General features: G+C 48.8%; 2 protein-coding genes and 1 non-coding gene across 5 annotated transcripts in view; 1 reads left to right on the forward strand and 2 right to left on the reverse strand.

The window, feature by feature from the left end:
- LOC127037812 (zinc finger protein 333-like) overlaps positions 1-22,657 on the forward strand; it is a 1,302,204-nt gene that overhangs the window by 1,141,513 nt on the left and 138,034 nt on the right. The gene's annotated exons all lie outside the window — the stretch shown is intronic.
- On the reverse strand, positions 3,651-3,723 carry TRNAL-AAG (transfer RNA leucine (anticodon AAG)). Its single transcript has one exon. It is a non-coding gene; the product is annotated as a tRNA-Leu (tRNA).
- ZNF302 (zinc finger protein 302) overlaps positions 12,786-22,657 on the reverse strand; it is a 105,685-nt gene continuing 95,813 nt past the window's right edge. The window contains exon 4 of one of the 3 annotated variants that reach the window (XM_050929994.1): positions 12,786-14,034. In XM_050929994.1, coding sequence (XP_050785951.1) covers positions 13,964-14,034 — 71 coding nt within the window. In that variant the 3' untranslated portion in view covers positions 12,786-13,963. The other 2 variants (XM_050929993.1, XM_050929995.1) reach the window with 2 other exon arrangements.

Raw genomic sequence — 22,657 nt, forward strand, 5'->3', positions numbered from 1 at the left:
CACAAAGAATCCCTGTTCCTATTGTGTAAGTCTCTTCTGTAGGGAGACGTTCTTTCCAGAGATCCAACCTTGAGTTTATGAAAAGTTGGCAGATGTCAGTATAAGATATGGCATCCTTCCACCTCCCTTCCCAGGGACCAATGCCTTGCCTTAAGACACACAGAAAACAATCTTTATTGCCATATACTTTCATTGTTTCTTTGCTTTAACCCCTAGGAATGTACCTGGAGGACAATCAAAGGAGTTGCTCCTTTCCTATGGACCTCAAATCAGAATTCAGCATAGATATTTTATACTAATAACATTTTATCAAAGTATTCATGAAATGTTAACTTGCTAACTTGAGACCATGGGTGGAGACATTATGTAACCTGTTAACCTTTGGCTACTGTGCTTATCATGTCTTGCAGCAAAACCTATCCCAGAGTTCGGAACTCCCTACCCCGTCACTTTCCCCCACCCATGGAAAATCTATATATTCTATTTTAATCAATTTAGAGTGTCTCTGAGCCTAATTAGCAAGGTGACACTCTGCCAGTGCTGTGTGTAATAAACTCCTATTCTTGCCCTCTACACGGTGGAGATTTATGTCCTTCACAGACACCTGCTGAATAAAGAGGAGATTCAGCATCCAGCTTGACTGAATGTGTCTTCTCTCCCCACAGCTTGGTGATCTTCTGAGGAAATGGAGAAGACTGCCTTTGCCTAGCTGTATATTGCTTGCAAAAGAAACAAGTCTTTTTGGTGGCAAGTGTTGAAATGAGCCGTTAGACAAATGTGGAGACAGGAAAAATGTCCCCCAACTCAACTGGCATCTGTGGATGCTGAAGTCACAACACAAAGTGCTAAACAGTATATGAGCACAGGCTGGTTTCAGAAGAGTCTCTACCAAAGCCTTTTCCAACAGCAGGGGCCTCTCTGTGCACAGAACTCCTGGTAGTGTGATGGCTGCAGGCAGTGGAGAACTTTATTTTGGCATCTGTTTGTCAGTGAACATCTACAGAGGCTGTTTAAAGGTCTCTAGATAGTGATCTTTGGGAAGAGCTGGCTGAAGTGTCTTCGTACTAACCAGGAGATCCTGGTTTGGCCTGCCAGTTCTTCCTTGCAAGTCTTGAGGGAAATGGGGAATGTCTGTAGTTTGGAATTTGCAGGTGTTGTCCTGGACCATCAAAAGGAACAGTTGCAAGTACTTTCTCAAGGCAGGCACCTTGGCTTAGCTGGCTAAAGCACTTGTCTAGTAAACAGGAGATCCTGGGCTCAACTCCCAGTGGTGCCTTGTTGTATGGCTTTTGTCTCCTCTGCTCACATTTTCCTGTGTCTTTCTAGGAAACAGAAGAGACCTCCCTTGGTATCCAAGTCATTACTTGCTAAGGAAAAGGCTTCTTTGGAGAGAAACGTTGGAAAGAATCAAATCACAAGCCTGGAGTTGATGAAAAGGCTGCTGTGACTGGCATTGGCATGGTGGTTGCTTTGACTGCAATTGCTGCAACATAAAAGCCTGCACCACACGTCCTTGTGATTCGCTGGGGATGTCCACACACAGATGTCATGTCGTCTTCCTTTTGATTGTCACTGATGAAAAATGGAGCAGCTGGGAGAAAAGTCCCAGAGGCACTTGCCAGGTAAAGTGGAGGTTAGAGATGCAGAACCCAGTGGTGCCTTGCCAAATGTGTCCACTCCTCCCACTTTTTGGTCAATCTTTTGAAGAAGCAGAGAAGATTGCCTCTGCCTTGCAATGCAAATGCTTCCAAATGAAACCGGTCATTTTTTCTGACAAGAGTTGGAAGAGGCACCTAAGAAACGTGGAGACAAGGAAAAGCTCATCGTAACTCAACTTGCATCCATGGCTCTTGAGGCCACAATGCAGAGCACTGAGCACTGTACGACCACAGCTGGGGACAGAAGGGTCTTTTTCAAAGTCATTTTCCACTAGCAGGGTCTTCTCTGTGCACAGAATTCCTGATAGTTTGATGTCTGCAGGCACTGGAGATCACTATTTTGGCATCTCTCTCTCTGTCTCAGTGAGCACCCACTGTGGTTGTTGAAAGTCTGTGATGGGATTTATGGGATGCAACCTGAACAGTGGGACCCCTGAGCCCTTTGTCCCACCACCTGGACTCCCTCTCACACATGTGATGCTGAGACAAGCTGTGAATCTCTGGCAGATATTGCACTTACACAGACATCCGTAGATAGGGACACAGCCAACTGCATTACATGAATGCTTCTGCAGCCACTCATAACACTAATGATAGAGAGTCACCCCCCCCCACAGCTCTACAGCCTTGCACCCCTGGATCATACCATCTTGCCATAATCAGAAGCCTGATCAGTGTGAGTTTATTACACAGGGTCCACCCCTCCCTCACTGTGAATAGTACACGAACCAGCCTTGTAATGGAGCTGAGATTTCCTAAGAACTTCAAGCAAAATACACCAGTTTAAGTACAGCATAAAACAGATTTATTAACTACAGAAAGATGGAGTTTTAAGGATTATAAGTGGTAAGAATAAAAGATCAAAGTAAATTACCATGGAAATTAAAGATAAATTCACAGTCTAAACTTTACACCTTATTACACTAGGGCGTAGTTCAGTTATGCACACAGGAAGGCTTAATGCTCGAGCTGCTGCACATGCTGGGCAGGCTTAAGGTCGGGCTCCCCATGGCAGGAGAGAAGAAGACTCGGCCCCTGGAGGGGCAGGCTGGGGCTTCCGGGATCCCATTTGCTCACAGGCAGCGCCCTGCCCCCACTCCCAAGTCATCCATGGTGCCCCCAGGTCGGCCAGAATGGAGCAGCAGTTTTCACTGCACTACGTCCACTTATGGCTTACAGGCAACTCCCAGACTCACCACAGTCCACCATCTCGGCCAGAAAGGAGCCCACTCAGCCTCACCATTGCTGCTTTTCCTTCCCCCCAGAACCCCACTTCTCCTGGGCTGCAAGTAGCCATCCCTGGGATGCCAACAGGCAGCCACAGGGGTCTGTCTCCCAGCAGCCAACCGCACCTCCATGGGTTCAGCCCTCAGCAGGGCAGGTGGGAGTTTCCTGGATCCCAGTTTCTCACAGCCAGCCCAGCCTCCACCTCTAAAACCATCAGTCACGCCCCCAGGTTGGCCATAAAGGAGCCGCCATTCTCCCCTTGGACTCAGCTTTGCTTGTTTTCCTTTCACCCAGAACCCCCCTTCTTCTCCTGAGCTGCAAGTAGCCATCCCTGGCAAGCCAAGAGGCAGGCACAGGATTCTACCTCCAAGCAGCCAACCGCACCTCCCCAGGCTTTGCAGAATGAAGGGTGGTGCTCTACTAACCCCACTTAGCCGCACAGCTTCTTCCCTGCCTTCCTCAGCTCAACTTTCCTCTATTGCCCCATTCCTGCCTCACTTCCTCCTTTGGCCAGTCACACAAAGGAGCCCAGCAGGAAGTGACAGCCTCTATAGGCCAACCTCCAACAGCAGAGGTGGCCAAGCCACAAGCTTCCAAATGGTGACTGGCCTAACTACTCTAGGTTCTCCAGCCTGACACCAAGGTGCTTTCTCCACTGCTGTCAGCATCCTCTGTCATGCAGGGGTTGGAGTTATCCCAGGGACAGGCCAATAGGAGGAGTGGCCTTTCTGAACAACAAGGGGATCTGGGAAAAGGAAGCCAGCATGTTTCTGCCTGGTTTTGAATGAGGGACCTTTTGCATCTTAGGCAAATGTGATAACCACTACACTACAGAAACTCCACCTACTTGGCTGTTGCTCACTCTGGCACAGACCAATGGACAAATCTAGAGAATGTGGTGGTAGCCCCTCAATAGGTCAGCTGGCAGAGCAGAGGACTGGAGCCAGCACTCAGGAAGTCATCCTTACCTCGCCCGTGTGACTCCAGCTTGAGGGAGAGCTTCTTTTTCTTCTCCTTGCTGACAAAGAGCAAGAGAAGAATGAAAGGTCAGGTGGGCCAACTCGGTGCAGAAGCCCATGCTGTCTTTTCCAGCTGCATAGCCTGAAATGAGGGACTCGTGGCAGTTAAAGGAACTGCTGCACTCTCAGAAAACATCCCGCCCGTGCATAAAGGAGGATAGAAGAGCCTGTTAGTCTAGCACGCTCCCAACTGAACTGTTTCAGCAGCTGCTAGGTTTCTTTTTGGCCTGTTACTTTTCTGTCTGGGATGTTGTTGTCAGCTGTGGCACAGAAAAAGGACGTCATTGCGAGCTGCCCATGAAGATAAGATTAACTTTTGCCTTCCTTGCTCGGCTTTACTAGCTTCCTCACCCTATTCCTGCCTTAGTTCCTGTGTTACCTGAAGGCAACGGGGGCCCAGCAGTACGAAGAGGAAGTTAGACAGCTAGACCCTGGTGGCAAAAGTTCTACCACCGCTTGCCACCCCACTCTCTTCTCCCAGCTTCACATATTGACCGCCAGGGACTTGGTGCCCAGCAGCGCAACGGAAGGCAGTGGACAGAGCCACCCTCGCCTTGAAGCTCTGGCTCATTAAACTGTATCTTCAGTCGCTGATGGCCAATGAGAGACCAACAGCGCTTGCTATTTTAGCACTTGAAAATGCCATTGGTCAGTCATTGGATCTCTTTAATGCTGTTACATAACAAATGAAAATAGAATCTCAGTGTGACATTCTGTACCTTTGGGGGAGCGTGCTGTAACCCCCATATTCCTCATTTTCATATAATCGTGATCTTATATACAGAGCATGCCTTGTAAGGCATCAGGGGAAAGGATATGATCTGCTGAAAGTCATTTCTCTACCCATAGATGTTTACCATTCATGCATATGAAGTTATGAGAATTGTGCAGTGTGGTTGTCACTATGCTGTAAGGTGGGGGAGTCAGCCAAATATTAGCTCCCCAGTGACAACAGCAAGGAAAGTAACCAACACCCGGACAGGGTGTCAAACAACCCATCAACAGCCATTGTTCAGCAAGGGAGCTACAGTGCAATCACCTACCTGCAAGAGGACACCCCAGGGGAATTGCTCAGACTTGCTTGGAGAGACGCAGTGATGCTCACCTGACTCTGAAGGGGGAGCAAAGCCAAGAGGGAAGAAAGGACATGATAAAAGCAGAGACATTTGCCATGCTTTGTCTCTCTCTCGTCCACCTACATCTACAGACACCCCCACACCAAGCAACTGAAGCGCTGATGAAAGGGGAGAGCCTGGCTGAAAAGCCACCAGCCGGCCTGTGGTGAGAAGCATCTAAATTTGTAAGGGCATTGAAAGAGTTAAGATCAGCTTAGAGTGCATTTTGCTTTTATTTCACAAAAACAATGAGGAGTCCGGTGACACCTTAAGAACTAACAGATTTATTTGGACACAAGCATTCGTGGGTAAAAAGCCCTCTTCTTCAGATGCATGGAGTGAAAATTGCAGATAGAGGCATAAATATATATTGGAACATGATGTAAAGGGAGTTACCATACAAGGGGAGAACCAGTGTTGAAGGCTAATTCAGTCAGGGTGGATGTGGCTGTCTCCCAGTAATTGACAGGGAGGTGTCAATACCAAGAGAGGGAAAATTGCTTTTGTAGTGAGCCAGTCACCCCCAGTCCCTCTTCAAGCTCAGATTAATGGTGTTAAGTTTGCAGATCAGTTGTAACTCTGCAATTTCTCTTTGAAGTCTGTTTTTGAAGTTTTTTGAATGGCTTCTTTTAAATGGCTACTTTGAATGGCTACGTTTAATTGTGTTACTGAATATGAACATGTAAATGTGTTATGGAAGTCCCATGTGGTCTAGTGGTTAGGATTCTTGGCTTTCACCCAGGCAGCCTGGATTCAATTCCCCACACAGGAACAATGCAGAGCTTCTCCTTGGAGAGGAGGCAGTAAACAAAAAGAATGGGAAGGGATCCTGCCAGCAGCAGAGCTGGATAGAGTTGGGAGCAGTACTGGATTTGACATGGTGCCATAGTGCTAGGCCCAAGCTCTGAAGGGACCTGTAACAGTAACTTCCTCCCCTCTGCAGAAAGGGAGCCTCAGAGCAGCCTGGATTCAGTAGGGGAGCTGAGACCCCACAGGGCCTTGGGAGCTGTAGTTCCTTGGCCAGCTCCCTGCCTTGGAGCAGAGAAGGAACATTTCCCAGCATTCCCTGGGCTGCTATCAACAGGAAAGGGAGGGAGGAAGCTGTGAGACTCCATGCGCTGCAGCTTGCTGTGGCTGGGGGGCTGGCTGCTAGAAGCGGGTGCCACCTGTGAATAGGGAAGAGGTGTGACCAAGGAGTAGAAGGCTTTGGCCCAGGTAGCGCCCTCAGAAGACTTCCCCAGACGGGCTTAGGGATGCTGGTGTGACCTCGCCTGGCAGCCCCCAAAGAAGGAACTGGATGGACTAACTGGACAGGGCCCCTCTCTATCTGAAGCTGGGCAAGGGAGGTATGTGGATCCCACCAGAAGGTAAAATGGTAAGTAAGGAAGGGGAGGTTCTACTGGACCTGGACAGCTTCAGATACAGGACAGGAGGATTTCCACTTCTGAGCCATGAAAATAGAAATTGACTTTTCCTTTCCAGATGTATCTAATATTCAGAAAGGGAATCTAGCCCCTGCCTTCCAGATCTGAACACCTCAAAATCAGGAGTGCTCAAGCTCAATTTGGGCAGCTGTTACTTCATTTCTCCCAAATCAAATATGCTGATGCACTGTCATTTACTGTAGAAAAAGTAGGAGAAAATTGAGCAACAAACATTGGGGTCTTCCCAGTGCTAACTGGGGCTGGAATTGCTATTTTCAATAGCCATTACACTTTTTTTTTTAGTTTTGTTTGTTTAAAAGGAAGACAGTGATATTGCACTGGCAAATTCCCCATAGAAACAAAGAATGGAACAAAATAATAATATAGGCACCTCAACTTTCCTCATTTATGTAGGACAGTCTTATTAGATGGATCCAGACATCTTCCAATCACAGAAGCTGAAAATTGTTCCACTTTACTGCAGTTCTGTAATCATGCAGGAACCTAGAGGAGGAAAGTGCCTAACTCCAGAGTCTGCAGCTGCCTAGGGCCAGTGCTGAGGATTTAGAGTCCCTAGTGCTGCCCTTGCAAGGTTCAAGCATGCTCAGCCTTGGCATTGCCTCCGCTCCTGTGGCTAGTAGCTGCAGCTGTCTAAGGCTGGCCTCTGGCAGTTGCCTCATGGCTGTAGCTAGAGAAGTTACAAGTGGCTCTATGACTCCTGGGGCCATTAAGCTAGAGCACCTAAAGACACTGGAGTTAACCTCAAGGAACAGAGGTCACCAGTAGGAAAGGAATGTCGGGGGAGCAGGGAAGGCAGGAGCAGGTCAGGCTTGCAGAGGGAGCTTCCAGCTGGTTGGGAGCATGTCCAGAGTAGAAAGGAAACAAGTATGGGGAGAGGTGGTGGTGACCAGGTAGCAGACTAGCATGTAGATGGAAGCAGAGGGAGAGACGCTGGTGTCTTCAGATTCCCAAGGGCTAAGTCCTCACTTTGGGGAAATGGTGTTTGCAGGTGGCTTGCTCACATGGCAGGATGGGGGCTGAGGGAGGTATCTGTCAGAACTGATCAGGTGTCTGCTGGCTTTAGGACTTTGAGCTGAGACTAGGACCACATGCAGTGACTGGTGACATGGGGGGGTACTGGAGACATGGCTAGAGAAGGTCTGAATGAGGAAAGAGATAAATCTGTGGGGAGTTTCCTTGGTCACTATGAAAGTTCTGCTCACTGTGGACACTGGTAAACCCACATGGGTGTACAGCTCAATAAGAAAACCCGTGGGCTGAGGGAGCTGTGTATGGCAATGCATATAGTCATGGAGAGGTGTGTGATCAAAATGAAAAATGTCTCTGAGGTTCAGTACCAGGTATACGAAGGCACCAATGGCACTGCCCCACCAGGCCCACACTCGGAGCCCACAGTGACTACACTGGGGCCCACAAATATGTTTGGTGCCAGGGCCAACAAAAGGTTAATCCAGCCCTGACTGCCTGAGCACTATTTCAGCCTCACATTTTTGGGTGGAACTCCCACAGTGAGAGCTGCAGAGCACTCCCCCGCAACACACACGCACACACTCGTCCTGGTGTTGGGAGGGGAACAGGAGAAAGGACAAAAGAAGAGATGAAGAGAAAGGAGGGAGGGACAGGTGGATGGAGGAAAAGGTGAAACACAAAGGACAAACCCTAATGTCCCCATGATTCTAAGGGACAAAATCCCAGGTGTGGAATAAAATTCTGCCTCCTTAAGCTCATGTTTTCCATGCCTAGAATTCAACTCTCACCAGATGGATCAGACTGAACAGGTTTCACACCTCCAGGAGGCTCTTACCTTCTAAACAGGGATGGCTGTTTTCTAGTAAAATCACTACAAGGGAAGGAGAAAACTGGAAAGAGGTTCCTCCTGGCGCTCACGTCCGTGAACCCGAATACTCACTCAGTCCTCAGACAGAGACCTGGAGAAGGAGACTTGCTGAAGCAAAGCCACAGGGGTCTCTGAGGTTTCCCTAGCCCCTGGCCCCTGACTGATGTCAGGATCTCTCTGTGAGGTCACCACCTGCTCACCAATAGTCTTTGACCAATAGTGTGAGGTCCTGCAAAAGGCCTTTGTGATGTCACTGCTACACCCCTCCCTTGCTGTGCCAATGTCCTGCCCCTGGCCAGGCACTTTGGAGCTTTGAGCTACTCCCTGTGGATCACCCCACTTAAGGAGCTTTTCTATAGGGCATCCTCAGATGTCTGAGCACACGAGTGCCATGGCAATGAACTGACACATATGGCACCAAGATGAGATCATTAGTAGACTAACCTATAGGAGAAGGAAACCCCAGCATTAGTAGGGGAGAAATCCCTACTGAACATGCATTACAGCTAGCAGCCCCTGCGTGGGGTCGGGCGGGGGCTGCGGAGGGGGGAGACCTGGGAAAGGGATGGATGGAAAATGTCTGTGCAGCCGGGACACGGCCGGGGGGCGAGGGGAGAAGAGCAGGTGACCCCTGAGGAGCGGGGAGAAAAAGGGAGGGCTGAGATCCCCTCGGAATTACCACTGCCCCCTCCGTGGAGACCCCCCTCCTCTCCTGTCCTACCCCCTTTCTCCCTAGAGAGCAACAAGCAACATCCAGGGTGACACCCCCTTCCCTCAAACCCCTGAGAAGTTCCCTGTTCCCCTCCCCCCATTGTGCCCCATTTTCTGTCCCTTTTGCCAATGGCCAGTTCAGATCTCAGGTTTGGGGTGTTTTCCCCCATTTTCACCTGCAGTGATTTGTCCTTGTGTAGGTGGGAAATGGATCCCCCGAGTGACTTCTGAACTGGGCAGAGGGTTAATGGGCAGAGGCTGGGGGGGGGGGCCTGAGACAGGGACACCTCTGGGCTGGGCTGGGGGGGCCACTCTCTGCTGGCAACAGGGCGTGGGAAGGGCCAGGAAGGGGAGGGGGGAGCAAGTGTCCCCCATAGAGAGGGTCCAGCTCCAGGCTGCTACCAGTAGCACATTCCTATCCTGGCTGGGGGGGGATTTTCTCCAGCTGGGACCTGCCCCCTAGGCAGCCCCAGGCTCTGACCGCACCAGCCCCGCCTGGAGCCCCCAGTGAGTGAGAGACCCCGGAGGGGGAGGGGGAGGGAGCACTGGGCCCTGAAAGGAAAGTGACTCTCTCCCCTCAGATCTTGGCGTTTTCCTCTCATGTTATCAAATATGCAGTTTGTGACACAATTTCTTTGCAAATCTCAAAGATTCAAATAAAATAACCTAAACATTTGCCCCACTTCTCTCTAGTTGTCTATTTCTAATTGAATATGCCCTGAGATTTTCCTGTCTCTAATTATAAAATAATAAGAAAATCTCAGATTTACACCTTTTCTCAGATTATTGAACACAAAATGTTTGCAAATGTTGCCCATTTCCTCTTTATTCATTTATCAAGTATTCATGTGAAACACTCAGATTTTACCTCCTATCAACAACTGATATAAAATCCCTCTGATTTTCCACTTTCCTCTCTATAATTTGCAAAATGGATCCAAAACCTCTGATTTCCACCCTTTGTCTTTCATTTCTGAACACTGATCTGAAAGCTCAGGCTTTCCCTCTGTGTCATTATCAAATGTCAATTAACAATCCTCTCAAGTTTTGTGCTGTTCCTTATGTTTCTAAATCCCAAAAACTTCTTCCTTCAGGGGAACCTGTTGCCCTGAGTCGCTCTCCATTCTGGATGTTGCAGGGGATTAAATTTCCCAGTGATTGTCTTTCCCCTCTCCTTTGAGGATCATTTGTTCCCTCTTTTAGCTCTGTTAGATATTTGCCAAAGAAAGAGACCAGCCTGATATTTAATACACATCAAAGCCAGAGGCCTCCCCCTGTTTGGGGATCAGTGATTCGCAGCTGGTAGTGGGAGAGTTGGCTGGCCCCTTTTCTTTTCTCCAGCTGGCACAGGATGAGGGGGTCACTCTGAGTGCAGCATGTCTTGAGAAGTATCCCAAACCACAAGACAAATGGTTTCTGTGAAGGGTTGCTTCCCACAGTGCTAAGATGTAGCCACCTCTGGCAGGATCCATGGTGGCTACTATTTGCTAGTGACAGGCCACGGAAATTTCTTACCTATTTTGCCCCTCCATGCCAGGCCTGCACAACATACAGCCCGCGGGCAACGTGCGGCCCGTGAAGTCTCACTGTGCGTCCCGCAGCCGGGAATCAAAGGGCTCTGGGCTGCCCGTAGCCGCGGGGAATCCAAACCCCTTTAAAGTTCAGCTGCGGCCGGGATTCAAAAGGTTCTGAGCTGCCCGCAGCCGCAGGGAGCCCAGAGCTCTTTAAATCTCAGCCGCGGCCAGGATTTATAGAGCTCTGGGCAGGCGGGCGGGAAGCTCAGAACTCTTTAAATCCCAGCCACCAGGTCCGGCTTTAGGCCAATTCAACCAATTCCCTTGAATCGGCCTTGCTCCTAAGAGGACCCCGCACCCAAGCCCCAGTACCAGCAAAAGCCAGTGCGCTGTACCAGGGTGGCCCAGTTTCCCCAGGGGGCAATTTAAAAGGCCTGGGGCTCCAAGCAGGGGCTGGAACCCCAGGCCCTTTAAATTGCCACTAGAGCCCTGCTGCTGGAGCCCTGGGGTATGGCTGCGGGGCTCTGCGGGCTATTTAAAAAGTCCAGGACTCCCATTGCTTCTACCTCCCCGGCCCTTTAAATAGCCACTGGAGCCCTGCCGCTTCCCCAGGGTTCCCGCGGCTATTTACAGAGCTGGGGCAGTGAAAGCAGGGGCGCCCCGGGCCCTTGAAATAGCCCCCAAGCCCCAGGCTGCTGCTGCTACCCTAGTGGGAGAGGGGGAGGAGGAGGAGGCACTCACCATAGAGGATGGGCTGTACCCCCTGTACCTGCACCCCCTGCCCTGCCTGCGGCCAGCCCGTCCCCAGCCAGCCCCTGCTGCACCCCCTGCCCGCACCAGCCCCGCACCTCCTGCCCTGCTTGCACCAGTTCCTGCCTGCAGCCTGCCCATCTCCAGCCAGCCCCACACCTCCTGACTTGCCTTCAGCCCTGCACCAACCCGTCTCCAGCCAGCCCTGCACCCCCTTCCCTGTCTCCAGCCAGCCCCTGCCACACTGCCTGCCCTGCCCGCACCAGCCCTGCACCCCCTGCCCTGTCTCCAGCCAACCCCGTACCCCGTGCCTTGCCTTCAGCCCTGCACCAACCCGTCTCCAGCCAACCCCTGCCGCACCCCGCTGCCTGAAGCCAGCCAGTCCTGCACTCCTTTGTCTCCAGCCCTGCCAACCCATGCCGCACCCTCCCTGTGGCCCTGCCTGAAGCCAGCCAGCCCACCCCACACCTCCTGTCTCCAGCCTGCCCCACACCCCTTGCCCAGCCTGCAGCCAGACCCTACCTCTCGCATCCTCCCCCTCCCCCACCTCCAGCCAGCCCCATGTTCACTGGTGCCCTGCAGTTCCCAGGGAAGTGACCCTGCACACCTGCTTCAATGAGATGGGCAGGGAGCAGCTGGGACCCACACATGTGCACCCTAGCACACCCTAAGGGAGTGGCAGAGCTCATTTCTAGTTCAGACCCATCTTTTTAAAAAAGAACTTTTAGGTAGGATTAACATACATCTGTACTTTCCCGGACATGTCAGGCTTTTTGGTTCTTAAATCGCCATCCGGGAGGAAAATACGGACGTATGGTAACCCTACTGGTACAAAAAATACATACTGTGGCAGAACTTTTTATAGGGAACCAGTTGTTAAGAACTGAAAGGTTTTTTTTTCCCCAATCATCCCTGCGGGGCCCCGCCAAAAATGTTCAAATTGGGCCCCGCACTTCCTAAAGCCGGCCTGCCAGCCACGGCTGGGATTCAAAGGGCTCTGGGCTGCTCGCAAAGATTCCCGGCCGCAGCTGAGGTTTAAAGGTCTCAGGGCTCCCCACCGCCACGGGCAGCCCAGAGCCCTTTGAATCCCGGCAGCAGCTGAAATTTAAAGGGCTCAGGGATCCCTGTGGCTGCAGGCAGCACAGAGCCCTTTGAATCCCGGCGGCAGCTCCAGCGGATGGAGTGAGGCTGGGATTTCAAGGGCTCAGGCTCCCCTCAGCAGCAGGAGCTCTGGGACCTTTAAATCCCTGCCCCAGCCCTGAAAAGCTCCGGGTTCCCCCAGTCGTCAGAGCCCCAGGCCCTTTAATTTGACCCTGAGGGCTCCCAGCCACCTCTTTGGCTGGGAGTCCCTGGTTGATTTAACATCAAGTAACACCTACCCACCACCAACCTTCCTTTTTGACCCACAGCTGTTTTGGTGGGGCGGCGCTGGGGAAGGAGGGTTTGTTTCTGCAGGGCTGGGCGGGGTGTTTCCACTAGGCCGGGAGGTCCTGAGTAGGGGGTGTTTCCGCAGGGCCTGGGGGTTTTGGTCCTCAGCTGTTTTCTTTGGAGTATTGTGGCCCTCGCTGTTGTACTCAAAGTACTGTACAGGAACTTTTCAGGGGGATTAAGGCAAAATGCCACATTTATTAGTAATACAGGTATCAATTAATACTCTATGATATGCACATGAGATATATATCACAGTCATGCATTCACGCACACACACAGACATAAACACACTCCGTCTTGCTGTTGTTACCAACTAGTTGCTCCCCTTAACTGCACTGGCCAGGTGAGTTAGATGGGGGAGGGGTGGAGCCGGGCTTCTACCGATCCAAATCGATGGTCCGATGGTGACAAGACGAGATCCGGGGTCCTTCTGCAAGACACCTCGCATTTATAGCAGCTTCCCTCTTATGTAAATCTAGACCAGATTCAAAATCTGGGTCTGCTTCCGTTGGTCTTTGTGCTGCTTTTCTCTGGGTGTTGTCCCAATGCTGCTCAAAGAGGGTGTTTTCTAAAGAAGGTGCTTGCTTCTAATCCCTGAGGCCATCAATATGTCTGTTCTTCTTTATTGGGCCCACTTGACAAGTTGTATTGTCCTTTGCTCTGGCTCCCATTGCCTCTTCAACTGTTGTAGCTGTCTGGAGGTGGGTGTCTTCCAAGCCTCACTCATTCACACCTCATTCAGTCAATAGAGCAATTGATTACAGAGTGCGGGGGAAGATCTTATTCTACTTCTAGCAAAAAGGCACATGTTTTCTTTTATTTTAACTATACTATCCTTAGGGGCTATAACATTTGATACAAAGTTTTCTACCAATTTTCTATATAGAGATCTAATACAAAGTTGTATGAAAATAGAGAGGCACAATGCCAAGTCATATGAATTACAAAATAACATCATGCCGGATGCAATGTCATAAAGATACTTAATACAGAAAGATACTTAATACAAAATAACACAATGCAACGTTATAAAGATTTATAGAGATAGTTAATACAGAGATTTCTCTACATCACCGCTTTACGAGTTGTGCAGGCCTGCTGACGGCATTCGCGGGGCTTCTTGCTCGTGTGGATTCTCTGATGCTGAATAAGGTGAGAGCTACGATTGAAGGTTTTCCCGCACTCACTGCATTCATAGGATCTCTCCCTTGTGTGGATTCTCTGATGCCCAATAAAGTGCGAGCTGCGACTGAAAGTTATCCCGCACTCATTGCATTCACAGGGCCTCTCCCCTGTGTGGATTCTCTGATGTTGAGAAAGGCCTGATCTGTAAGTGAAGTTTTTCCCACACTCAGCACATGTATTTTTTTTGCTTTTCCCTGCAGATTTCCTGCTGTATTCTGGTTTCCTTAAGGCCCTTCTGAGTTCCCTGACAGGAAATAAATTTATCCATTTCCTCCCCTGGCTGGTTTCCCTGCTCTTTTTCTGGTCTGTGCTGAACCTCACACGTCATTGCATCACCTGCTGTGATAGAGACAGAAACCTCAAACAGGGATGGAAAGGGGAAGGCCAAACCAAAACAAGTGCTGGAGAGAGGTCAAATAAAAATCAGGAACTCAGCTCCTCCCAACAGGAGAGAGGAGGGGATCAATTCAGCCTTCACATCCCATCCAACTTCACAGGGGGAAGGGAGAAAGCTACTGCCCGGTGTTTGCTAGCATCTATAGGAAGCCTTGAGCTATATTTACCCTGCGGATGCGACCTCTGCTACGGACAATAATGAACTGACAGACTTCCCAAGAGCTTTGTAGGGCATCCTAGATGTTTCCTTCAGGCACTTACAGATTCTGAGTTGGTTTAATGTTTCCTCATCTGTGCGGAGAGATCTCAGGATCTCTCTTTCCTCTGAACCCTGGAGCTCTGGGACCCATGGCTCTTCCCCTTGTTCCAGCTGGGAGATCATAACACGTTGGAAAACCAGAAACTCCGCTCAGATGAAAGAAAACAAAGGAGTTCAGTTGATTTCATACAACTTGATCATCAAAAACATTCTATTAATTTATCTTCAGTGCTTAGTGTGACCTAGTGTGCCTGGGGCAGTCCTCACTGAAAATGCCAAGGTCAGAGCAGGCTGAAAAAGGGAGAGCAGATGCTCCCCAAACTGGTGGTTAACACTGAAGTTAAACTCACTGACCAATCACAAACTGTGCTTCTGATCCCACACACTGGTTAACGAGATTCTGAAAAAAGAAATCACACGGCCCCCTTTATTGCATGACAGTTCTCTCACTCCTAATCAGCAACTAGGTCCCGTACAGTGAGAGGTTATTTAAAACTCTGCTCACTGTGATACAGCATGGCCAGAGGGCAGCAGGAGAGTGATCCTAATTGGATCCAGGAAGTGGGTGGGTAGAAGGTTAGCCACATTACCCAGGTTTGGATCTCATCCAAAATACCATGCTGCCAGCCAATCCTTTAGCAGTTAAACTAAATGTTTAGAAGAAAGAACAAATGAAAGAATGAAGTTAAATTCCATCCTTCCAGACTATTCTTTAGCATCTAAACTAAAGGTTTAAACGAAAGAAAGACAGAAAGAAGTTAAATGGAAAAGCAGTCAGATACATTCCAAAATGGATACATCAGGTTCTTAGCAGTATTGGTGAGTTGCTGGCTTGAAAGTCTGTCTGGAACGCATCCACAGCTTGGATGGGTCATTCAGTCCTTTGTTCCAGGGTTCAGTTTGTAGAGAAGTTGCTCCAGAGGTAGGAAGGGGGATTGAAGACAAGATGGAAATGATGCAGCTGCGCTTTATATTCCTTTTGCCATGTGGCTTGTACTTCCTGTGTCCCAAACACAAGCTTCACAGCACATGGCATGGAAAAGCTTTGGAGGTTTCATTACACAGGCAAACCCCGGCATGTCTTGCTGACTCAATAGGTGTATCCCCTTGGTCCATGGGCTCATTGTACAGCTGATGACCCTCAATGGGCCATCAAACACGCTAGGCAATGTTGATGCCAATATGTCTGGGGGTGTCACCCAGAAAAACTGCACAAGTCTGGAAATACAGATATACCCTACATATCTGTAACTCACAATACAAAGGTGATAGAAACATAGAAACAAAATTATCATACTTGGCAAATCATAACATTTTCACTGACACTTTACATGGCATACCTAGCATGATTCATTGCAATTTTATCAGATTATATTATTTTATTATTAATACCAAAGTGTCTCACAATTTCATGCAGTCTCACACTTGCTAAACTAGTGAATTCCCAGGACCAGTTCCCCAGGTCCTTGAAGATGCCAAACATTGTGCTTATGAGGGATTGAAATACCCACATATCTGCTGGGAACACACACACAGACACTGTGTCAATCTGTACCCCTGTGTTCACTCTTCTAGAAAATTATGATCAATTTTGTTCCCAGTATGGCTTGTGAGGTATCATTAGAAAACGCATAACCTACTGAATATTATCCTCCTGTTAAAATGTGTAGTAACACTGTATGTAAAATTGTGAGATTTTACAGTATGATATTACTGAAAAAGTTACAGCTCTGGGGAACACCCACAGACCAGTTCCTCAGAGACAGCAAGGCAAACAGCTGGTCAAACAGCCATTCTCCTGCAGGGGGAAGGTGTGAAGACATTAAGGGCTGGTCTACACTACGGGGGGAAATCGATCTTAGATACGCAAATTCAGCTACGTGAATAACGTAACTGAAGTCGAATATCTAAGATCGGATTACTCACCCATCCTCACCGCGCGGGATCGATGTCCGCGGCTCCCCCTGTCAAATCAGCAACTCCGTTGGGGTTGGTGTTGTTCCGGAATCGATATAAGCGTGCTCGGGGATCGATATATGGCGTCTCATATAGACGCCATATATCGATCCCCGAGCAATCGATTTTTAACCCGCCGATACGGTGGGTAGTCTAGATGTAGCCTTACATTCCATCACAGGGACCTATTGAGGCTGTTGTGGAAAACGACCACAGGATTAATATTTGAATCAGCTCAGCCTGAGGCTCTTTTCTTGGTTACAAGCAGGCAGGGGGCGACAGCTATTGGAATACTGTTCCCGAGCTAAAAATCACACAAGCCTTTTACAGCTTAAAACCACAAACAATGACACATACGTTTGCACGTTAATTTCCCTTATTTGGAATATATTGCAAAATATGATGCAGGTCAAAAGCAAGCTGAACAATCAGTTTTCCATATTTGGCCTTTCCTGTTATTTTTATTACACCTGGTGATATGGGAGCAAGACTCTCCATGTCTCAAGAAATGTCACTACCAACCTAGGCCATTTTCACATGCTGGGGTGCAATCCAGATCAGCGAGGAGTTGTGTCATCTGTAATCCTGGGTGAGATTCAGTGTTCTGCTGCTGGAGCTCCCCTGTCTGGATACTCCCAGCCAGCGTTCACGGACGCACTGAGTGTCTGTATGATAAGTAACCCTGGACTGGCAGCTCTGACTCCAGCCGCCTGCTTGTTACACCCCAAGCACATTCTGGTTTGGGTAGAGAAGGCTCAGGGTTTTGAGAGAAGGCTGGGGGGTAGGAAGCTTCTGTTCATTATGCTGGACCTAACCCCAGTTTTACTTGAGTAAAGAGGAGATATTTGACATTGTGTGATGCTGTTCCTGTGCTCTGTCCCCAAAGTGTTCTGCAGCAGAGGAGGGTCTCTGGTAGTATGTATGTTACTGGCCTATTGGGGTGATGCTGAAACAGGACAGGGTACAGAAGGCATTGTGGGGGTGGCATGAACCTTCACTCTTCATTTCCCCTTCCAAGAACAGAAGGGACAGGAATCCTTACCGAGCAAGACCATCGTCTCATAGTTCCCCTGCATGACATCTCTGTAGAGGGCTCTCTGAGTGGGGTCCAGCAGAGTCCCCTCTTCCCTGGAGAAATACACAGCCACCTCCTCGAAGGTCACCGGCCCCCTGAAAGAGCAGGAGTCCAATACTCAGTACCTGCTGACCACTCACAACCCCACTATTCACGGAACAGCAGCACCAGGGAAATGGAAGCTCCGGGAGGCACATGTTAACAGAGTCCCACCCCACCTTGCTTACAGCAGCCAGGAGGCATCAGAGGGTAGAAAGAGAGAACCTTTGTGTCTCCCATCTGACAGACAGAAGCAGGGTCTTCACATTTATCACATAGCTACTAGCCAGAGCTTAATATAGGAGATGGGGCTGTCTCTGGACCCTGATAGTGGCTCCCTGGTAGGAATCCAAGCACTCTCCAAATAAAATATATGGAAGAAAGGGGAAGTCAATCATAAAGAATAGAAGTTAGAAGGTCAGAATTGTAGTGCCCATTAACAAAGGTTTAGAGAAAATAGAGCCTATCAAACTAACGGGATATCCTTATTGGATGAGATCAAAAGTTTGGTTGCAGCTAATAGTATTGATGTAATATAACTAAACTTCTGTAAGGGACATGACTTGATCACCACAATATTTTTACTAAAAAAACTAGAATGATACAAAATAAACACGGCATACGTTAAATAGATTAAAAACTCTGATAGTAAATGGGGAACCATGATCGAGTGGATTTCTTTCTAGCAGGTTCCTGCAGGGATTGGTTCTTGGCCCTGTGCTATTTAACATTCTTATCCATGACTTAGAAGAGAGTACAAAATCATCACTGATAAAGTTTACAGTTGCCACAAAGATTGGGGTTGGTGGTAATTAATGAAATGTCAGTAGATTCAGGCTCCATCACTGAGAGTCTGGGAAGTTGTCCCAGCCCAGGCTGGAGGGTTATTTCCTGTTCCACAAAGAGGGGAAGTTCCATTCCCAACTCCTGTGCCTTGAAATTAGGACCTGACACTACACCCCCATATTCATCATAGTGGTATGATTATAATATGATTAGGACATAATTATGATCTATTTTGTAGAAGATGCATCATGTGTGGTGTCACTGGAAAAGTTCTGATTTGCTGAATATGATTATCCTATTTGTGTGCACATATGATGTTCGTATCTGAAGTTATGGATATTGACTCTGGATCTGTATTTCAAATGTGCTTACTCTGGGTAACACCCACAATGAGCCTTTCAGGTACAACAATCAAGAAGCCAGACAGTGCTGATGGCTCAACAAAGACAATGGACTGTGGAAGAGCTTAGCCTTCCTGTGAATGTTTCAGCCAGCCTATGAGTCATGGCTACTATGATTCAGCAGGGCCTGTGACCAGACCACATGACACTAAACTCCATTTTAGTACCTGTATTTTTCCACAAACTGGACTAGGAACTGAGTTTGGAACAAAAGGTTCCCACCATATGGAAAAGCTACATAAGGTGGGGTGTGACATCATCTCTTGGCCTCATTCTCCACACAAGAGAACTCCTGGAAACACCTGAGAAACAAAAACGGATGTGGGGGAAGTGCTGCTCCCAGGATCAAGAGATTTCTGGCTTGTGTATGGAAACTTGGGGGACTGCTTGTACCATCAGTCAGGGTGAGAAATTGCTAATTCAAATTCTATCCATCTAGTATGTTAGGCTTAGTCTGAGTTTTGGTTATTTGCTAAATAATCTGCTTTGATCTGTTTGTTATCACTTATAATCACTTAATCTATCTTTCTGCAGTTAATAAACTTGTTTGATGCTTTATCTTAACCAGCGTATTTTGAGCTGAAGTGTCTGGGGAAAATCTCAGCTTGTTGTGCACATCTGTCCCATATCGAGGGGAAGGGGAACTACATTAATGAGCTTGCATTATAGAGATCCCTGTGCACTATTAGATGGTATCATTCTGGATTTATACTACAGCAAGTGTGCAAGGTTGGGGAGTGGGAAATTGGCTCTTGTCTTCTATCTGTCCTTGAGTGGCTTAGGTAACGCACTCAGGTAGCTTAGTTGGCTGCATGGCGCCACCTGCTGTTGTGTTGGGTGATAACAGGCCCTGGAGAGGCTGGCGAAATCTCCAGCAAAGCAGTGTGAGAAGGGCCAGCCCAGCGTGAGGGTTAGAGGACACAGCAGTTCCCAGAAGCTCCACAAACTGCCTCCTGGGGGTGACAACCCATCACGCCCTATACTACACAAGTCTCAGCAGGTTTGTAACATGCTGTCCCCTCCCTTTCTCCACCCGAGATATTTCCTGCTTCCCACCACCTCTAGCAATTCCCACCCTCTTATGCATTTACTGCTCCTCAACCTCCAAGCAGAGCCCGCCACCCTGATAATCTCTTACCTGAGCCAGCTCCATTGCAGCCATTTCCTTGCCCCTGGGAGGACGAGATGATCTGCAGCGAAACATGGATGTTATTCTCTGGCCTGCCAGGGTGAAAAGGGCAAGGTGTGAGAATTCAGACTAGGCTTTTGTCCATTCCACAAGCCGATTCCCCCCAGCTTTTCCCCTGCTAATGCACATTCTAGGTTCTAGCACACTGTGAAGCACAGAGTGACCTTATTCCAGTACAGGCCTAGCCCCCTCCCACCAGGGTGTAACCCTCTGACACATGGGGAAACCCTCCCAGTAACAGTCTCTCTCTTACACGTATCAAGTTTGCGGACAACACCAAGCTGGGAGGGGTTGTAAGTGCTTTGGAGGATTGGATTAAAATTCAAAATGATCTGGACAAACGGGAGAAATGATCTGAAGTAAATAGGATGCAAATTCAGTAGAGACAAGTGCAAAGTACTCCACGTTGGAAGGAACAATCGGAGGCCAGAGAAGAGCAGAAACAAAGGAGTCACTTTGGGGGATTCTCCCTGTCATTGTCCCCAAGGCAGCTGTCTCAGGTTTACAAAGGTGTTTCATGTTCCAGCCTTTATACAGTCTCTCCTGGGAGTGCCCCTTTCATGGACTGGGCCTAGTTTTAGTTTTTGGTAGTTAACAATCTTGGTTTATTCTTCATCTAACCAGTATGTGTGGATTGAAGTGTGTTGGAAACTCTGTTTGGGATAACAAGCTGGTGCATGTCATTTTGCACTGATGAAATGACAGACTTCATATGAGCTTGTGTCGTTCAGTAGCGTGCTGGACAGTGCAAGATGCACATTTCTGGGGGAAAGTTGGGCACTTGAGAATTTGCTGGTTTTCTCCTGAGGTGTAATTCATGAGTGGCTGTCTAGCAGCACTCAATACTGTGTAGCTGGGAGTGAGTTACATGCTGGAGACTGTGTGTTAATTGGCCAAGAGGGGCTGTTCTCGCGGGAAAACAGTGGAAAAGGCACCCCATGCTGGAGGACTGAGGGACACAGCTATTTAACAGTCCAGATTGTACTCTGGGTAACGTCACAGACACTCATTATGACAGAGCCTCTTACAACACAGAGAAAGTAAATCCATGTCCCAGAAATCGAAGACTCCAGACAGAGGGCAAGTGTCCCTGGCACTGCTTCTTGCTGACAGAGAGGTTCAGAGACAGTGCGAGAATCCTGGGGAAGCTGGGAACAGGAAGCATGGGCTGGTGGGTTTCGGTGGAGAAAGGGAACAGGAAGGGCAGGGATATTACTGAATCCAGGATCTCAGCAGTGCTAGATGACAGGATAGCACATAGTGCAGCCCATTGGAAAACACAATCCCAACTATACATACAAAATGATGGGGTCTAAATTAGTTGTTTCCACTCAAGAGATGGATCTTGGAGTCACTGTGGATAGTTCTCTGAAAACATCCACTCAATGTGCAGCAGCAGTGAAAAAAAGTGAACAATGTAGGAAATAATTAAGAAAGGGATAGACATGACGGATTTATTTGCTGTTTTTACAAATATGATCTATGATACACCCACATCTTGAATACTGCATGCACATGTCACCCCATCTCAAAAATAGATATATTGGAATTGGAAAAGGTTCAGAAAAGGGCAACAAAAATGATTAGGGGTATGGGACAGTTATGCCAGACCTAACCCCCAGTTTCACTTGAGCAAACAGGAGATATTTGACACTGTGCAATACGGCTCCTGTGCTCTGTTCCCAAAGTGTTCTGCAGCAGAGGAGGGTCTCTGGTATTATGTGTGTCACTGGCCTATTGGGGTGATGCTGAAACAGGACAGGGTACAGATGGCATTGTGGGGGTGGCGTGAACCTTCACTCTTCATTTCCCCTTCCAAGAACAGAAGGGACAGGAACCCTTACCCAGCGAGGTCACAGTCTCATAGTTCTCCTGCATGACATCCCAGTAGAGGGCTCTCTGAGTGGGGTCCAGCAGAGCCCACTCTTCCCTGGTGAAATACATAGCCATCTCCTTGAAGGTCACCAGCCCCTGAAAGAGTAAGAGTCCAACACTAAGGACTTGCTGCCCCACTCACAGCCCCACTATTTGTGGCAGAGAAGAGTGAATCAAATGGAAGCTCTGGGTGGATCATAGTCAGGAGAGTCCCACCTCGACCTGGCTCAGAGTATCCAGCAAATGCCAGGGTGAGGGGATGAAGAGAGAGCCCCTTATCTCTCCCAGCATATCCATCACCCCCCTACTAGCCACTGACTGATACAGGAGATGGAGCCCCTAGCAGGGTCCAGGGAGAGCTCGCTGGTAGGATGCCCAACACCCTCCTCATTGTGAGGAGCGGGATATGAAGGGAGAGGCAGCTCCAATAAGCCTGACTCATGGGTGTCCCCTTTATATCTCACAGCAGCTGATGGTTAATGAGGTCAGGCTCCAGCACTAGGAGTCTGGTCAGTTTGACTAGCTCCATGTAGGTGGGTTATTTTCTCTCTTCACAAATTAGGGCATTTCCACCTCCAAACCTCCTGGGTCTGTTCCTAGAATCTAGGCCACTTAGTAAATAACTCCCAGCAGGTCTGCCACACCCTGGCCTCCTCCTTTCCCCACGCTGTGAATTTCCTGCCCCGCTCCAACCTCCAAACCAGACTCTGCAAACCTTCCCACCTCTGGTGTATTTGCTCTCCCTTTCCTCCAGCAGGAACCCCACCAGCAACCCCCCGATAATCTCTC

The sequence above is a fragment of the Gopherus flavomarginatus genome, chromosome 20, assembly GCF_025201925.1.
Source record: "Gopherus flavomarginatus isolate rGopFla2 chromosome 20, rGopFla2.mat.asm, whole genome shotgun sequence".
In the NCBI taxonomy this organism is placed as follows: Eukaryota; Metazoa; Chordata; order Testudines; family Testudinidae; genus Gopherus; species Gopherus flavomarginatus.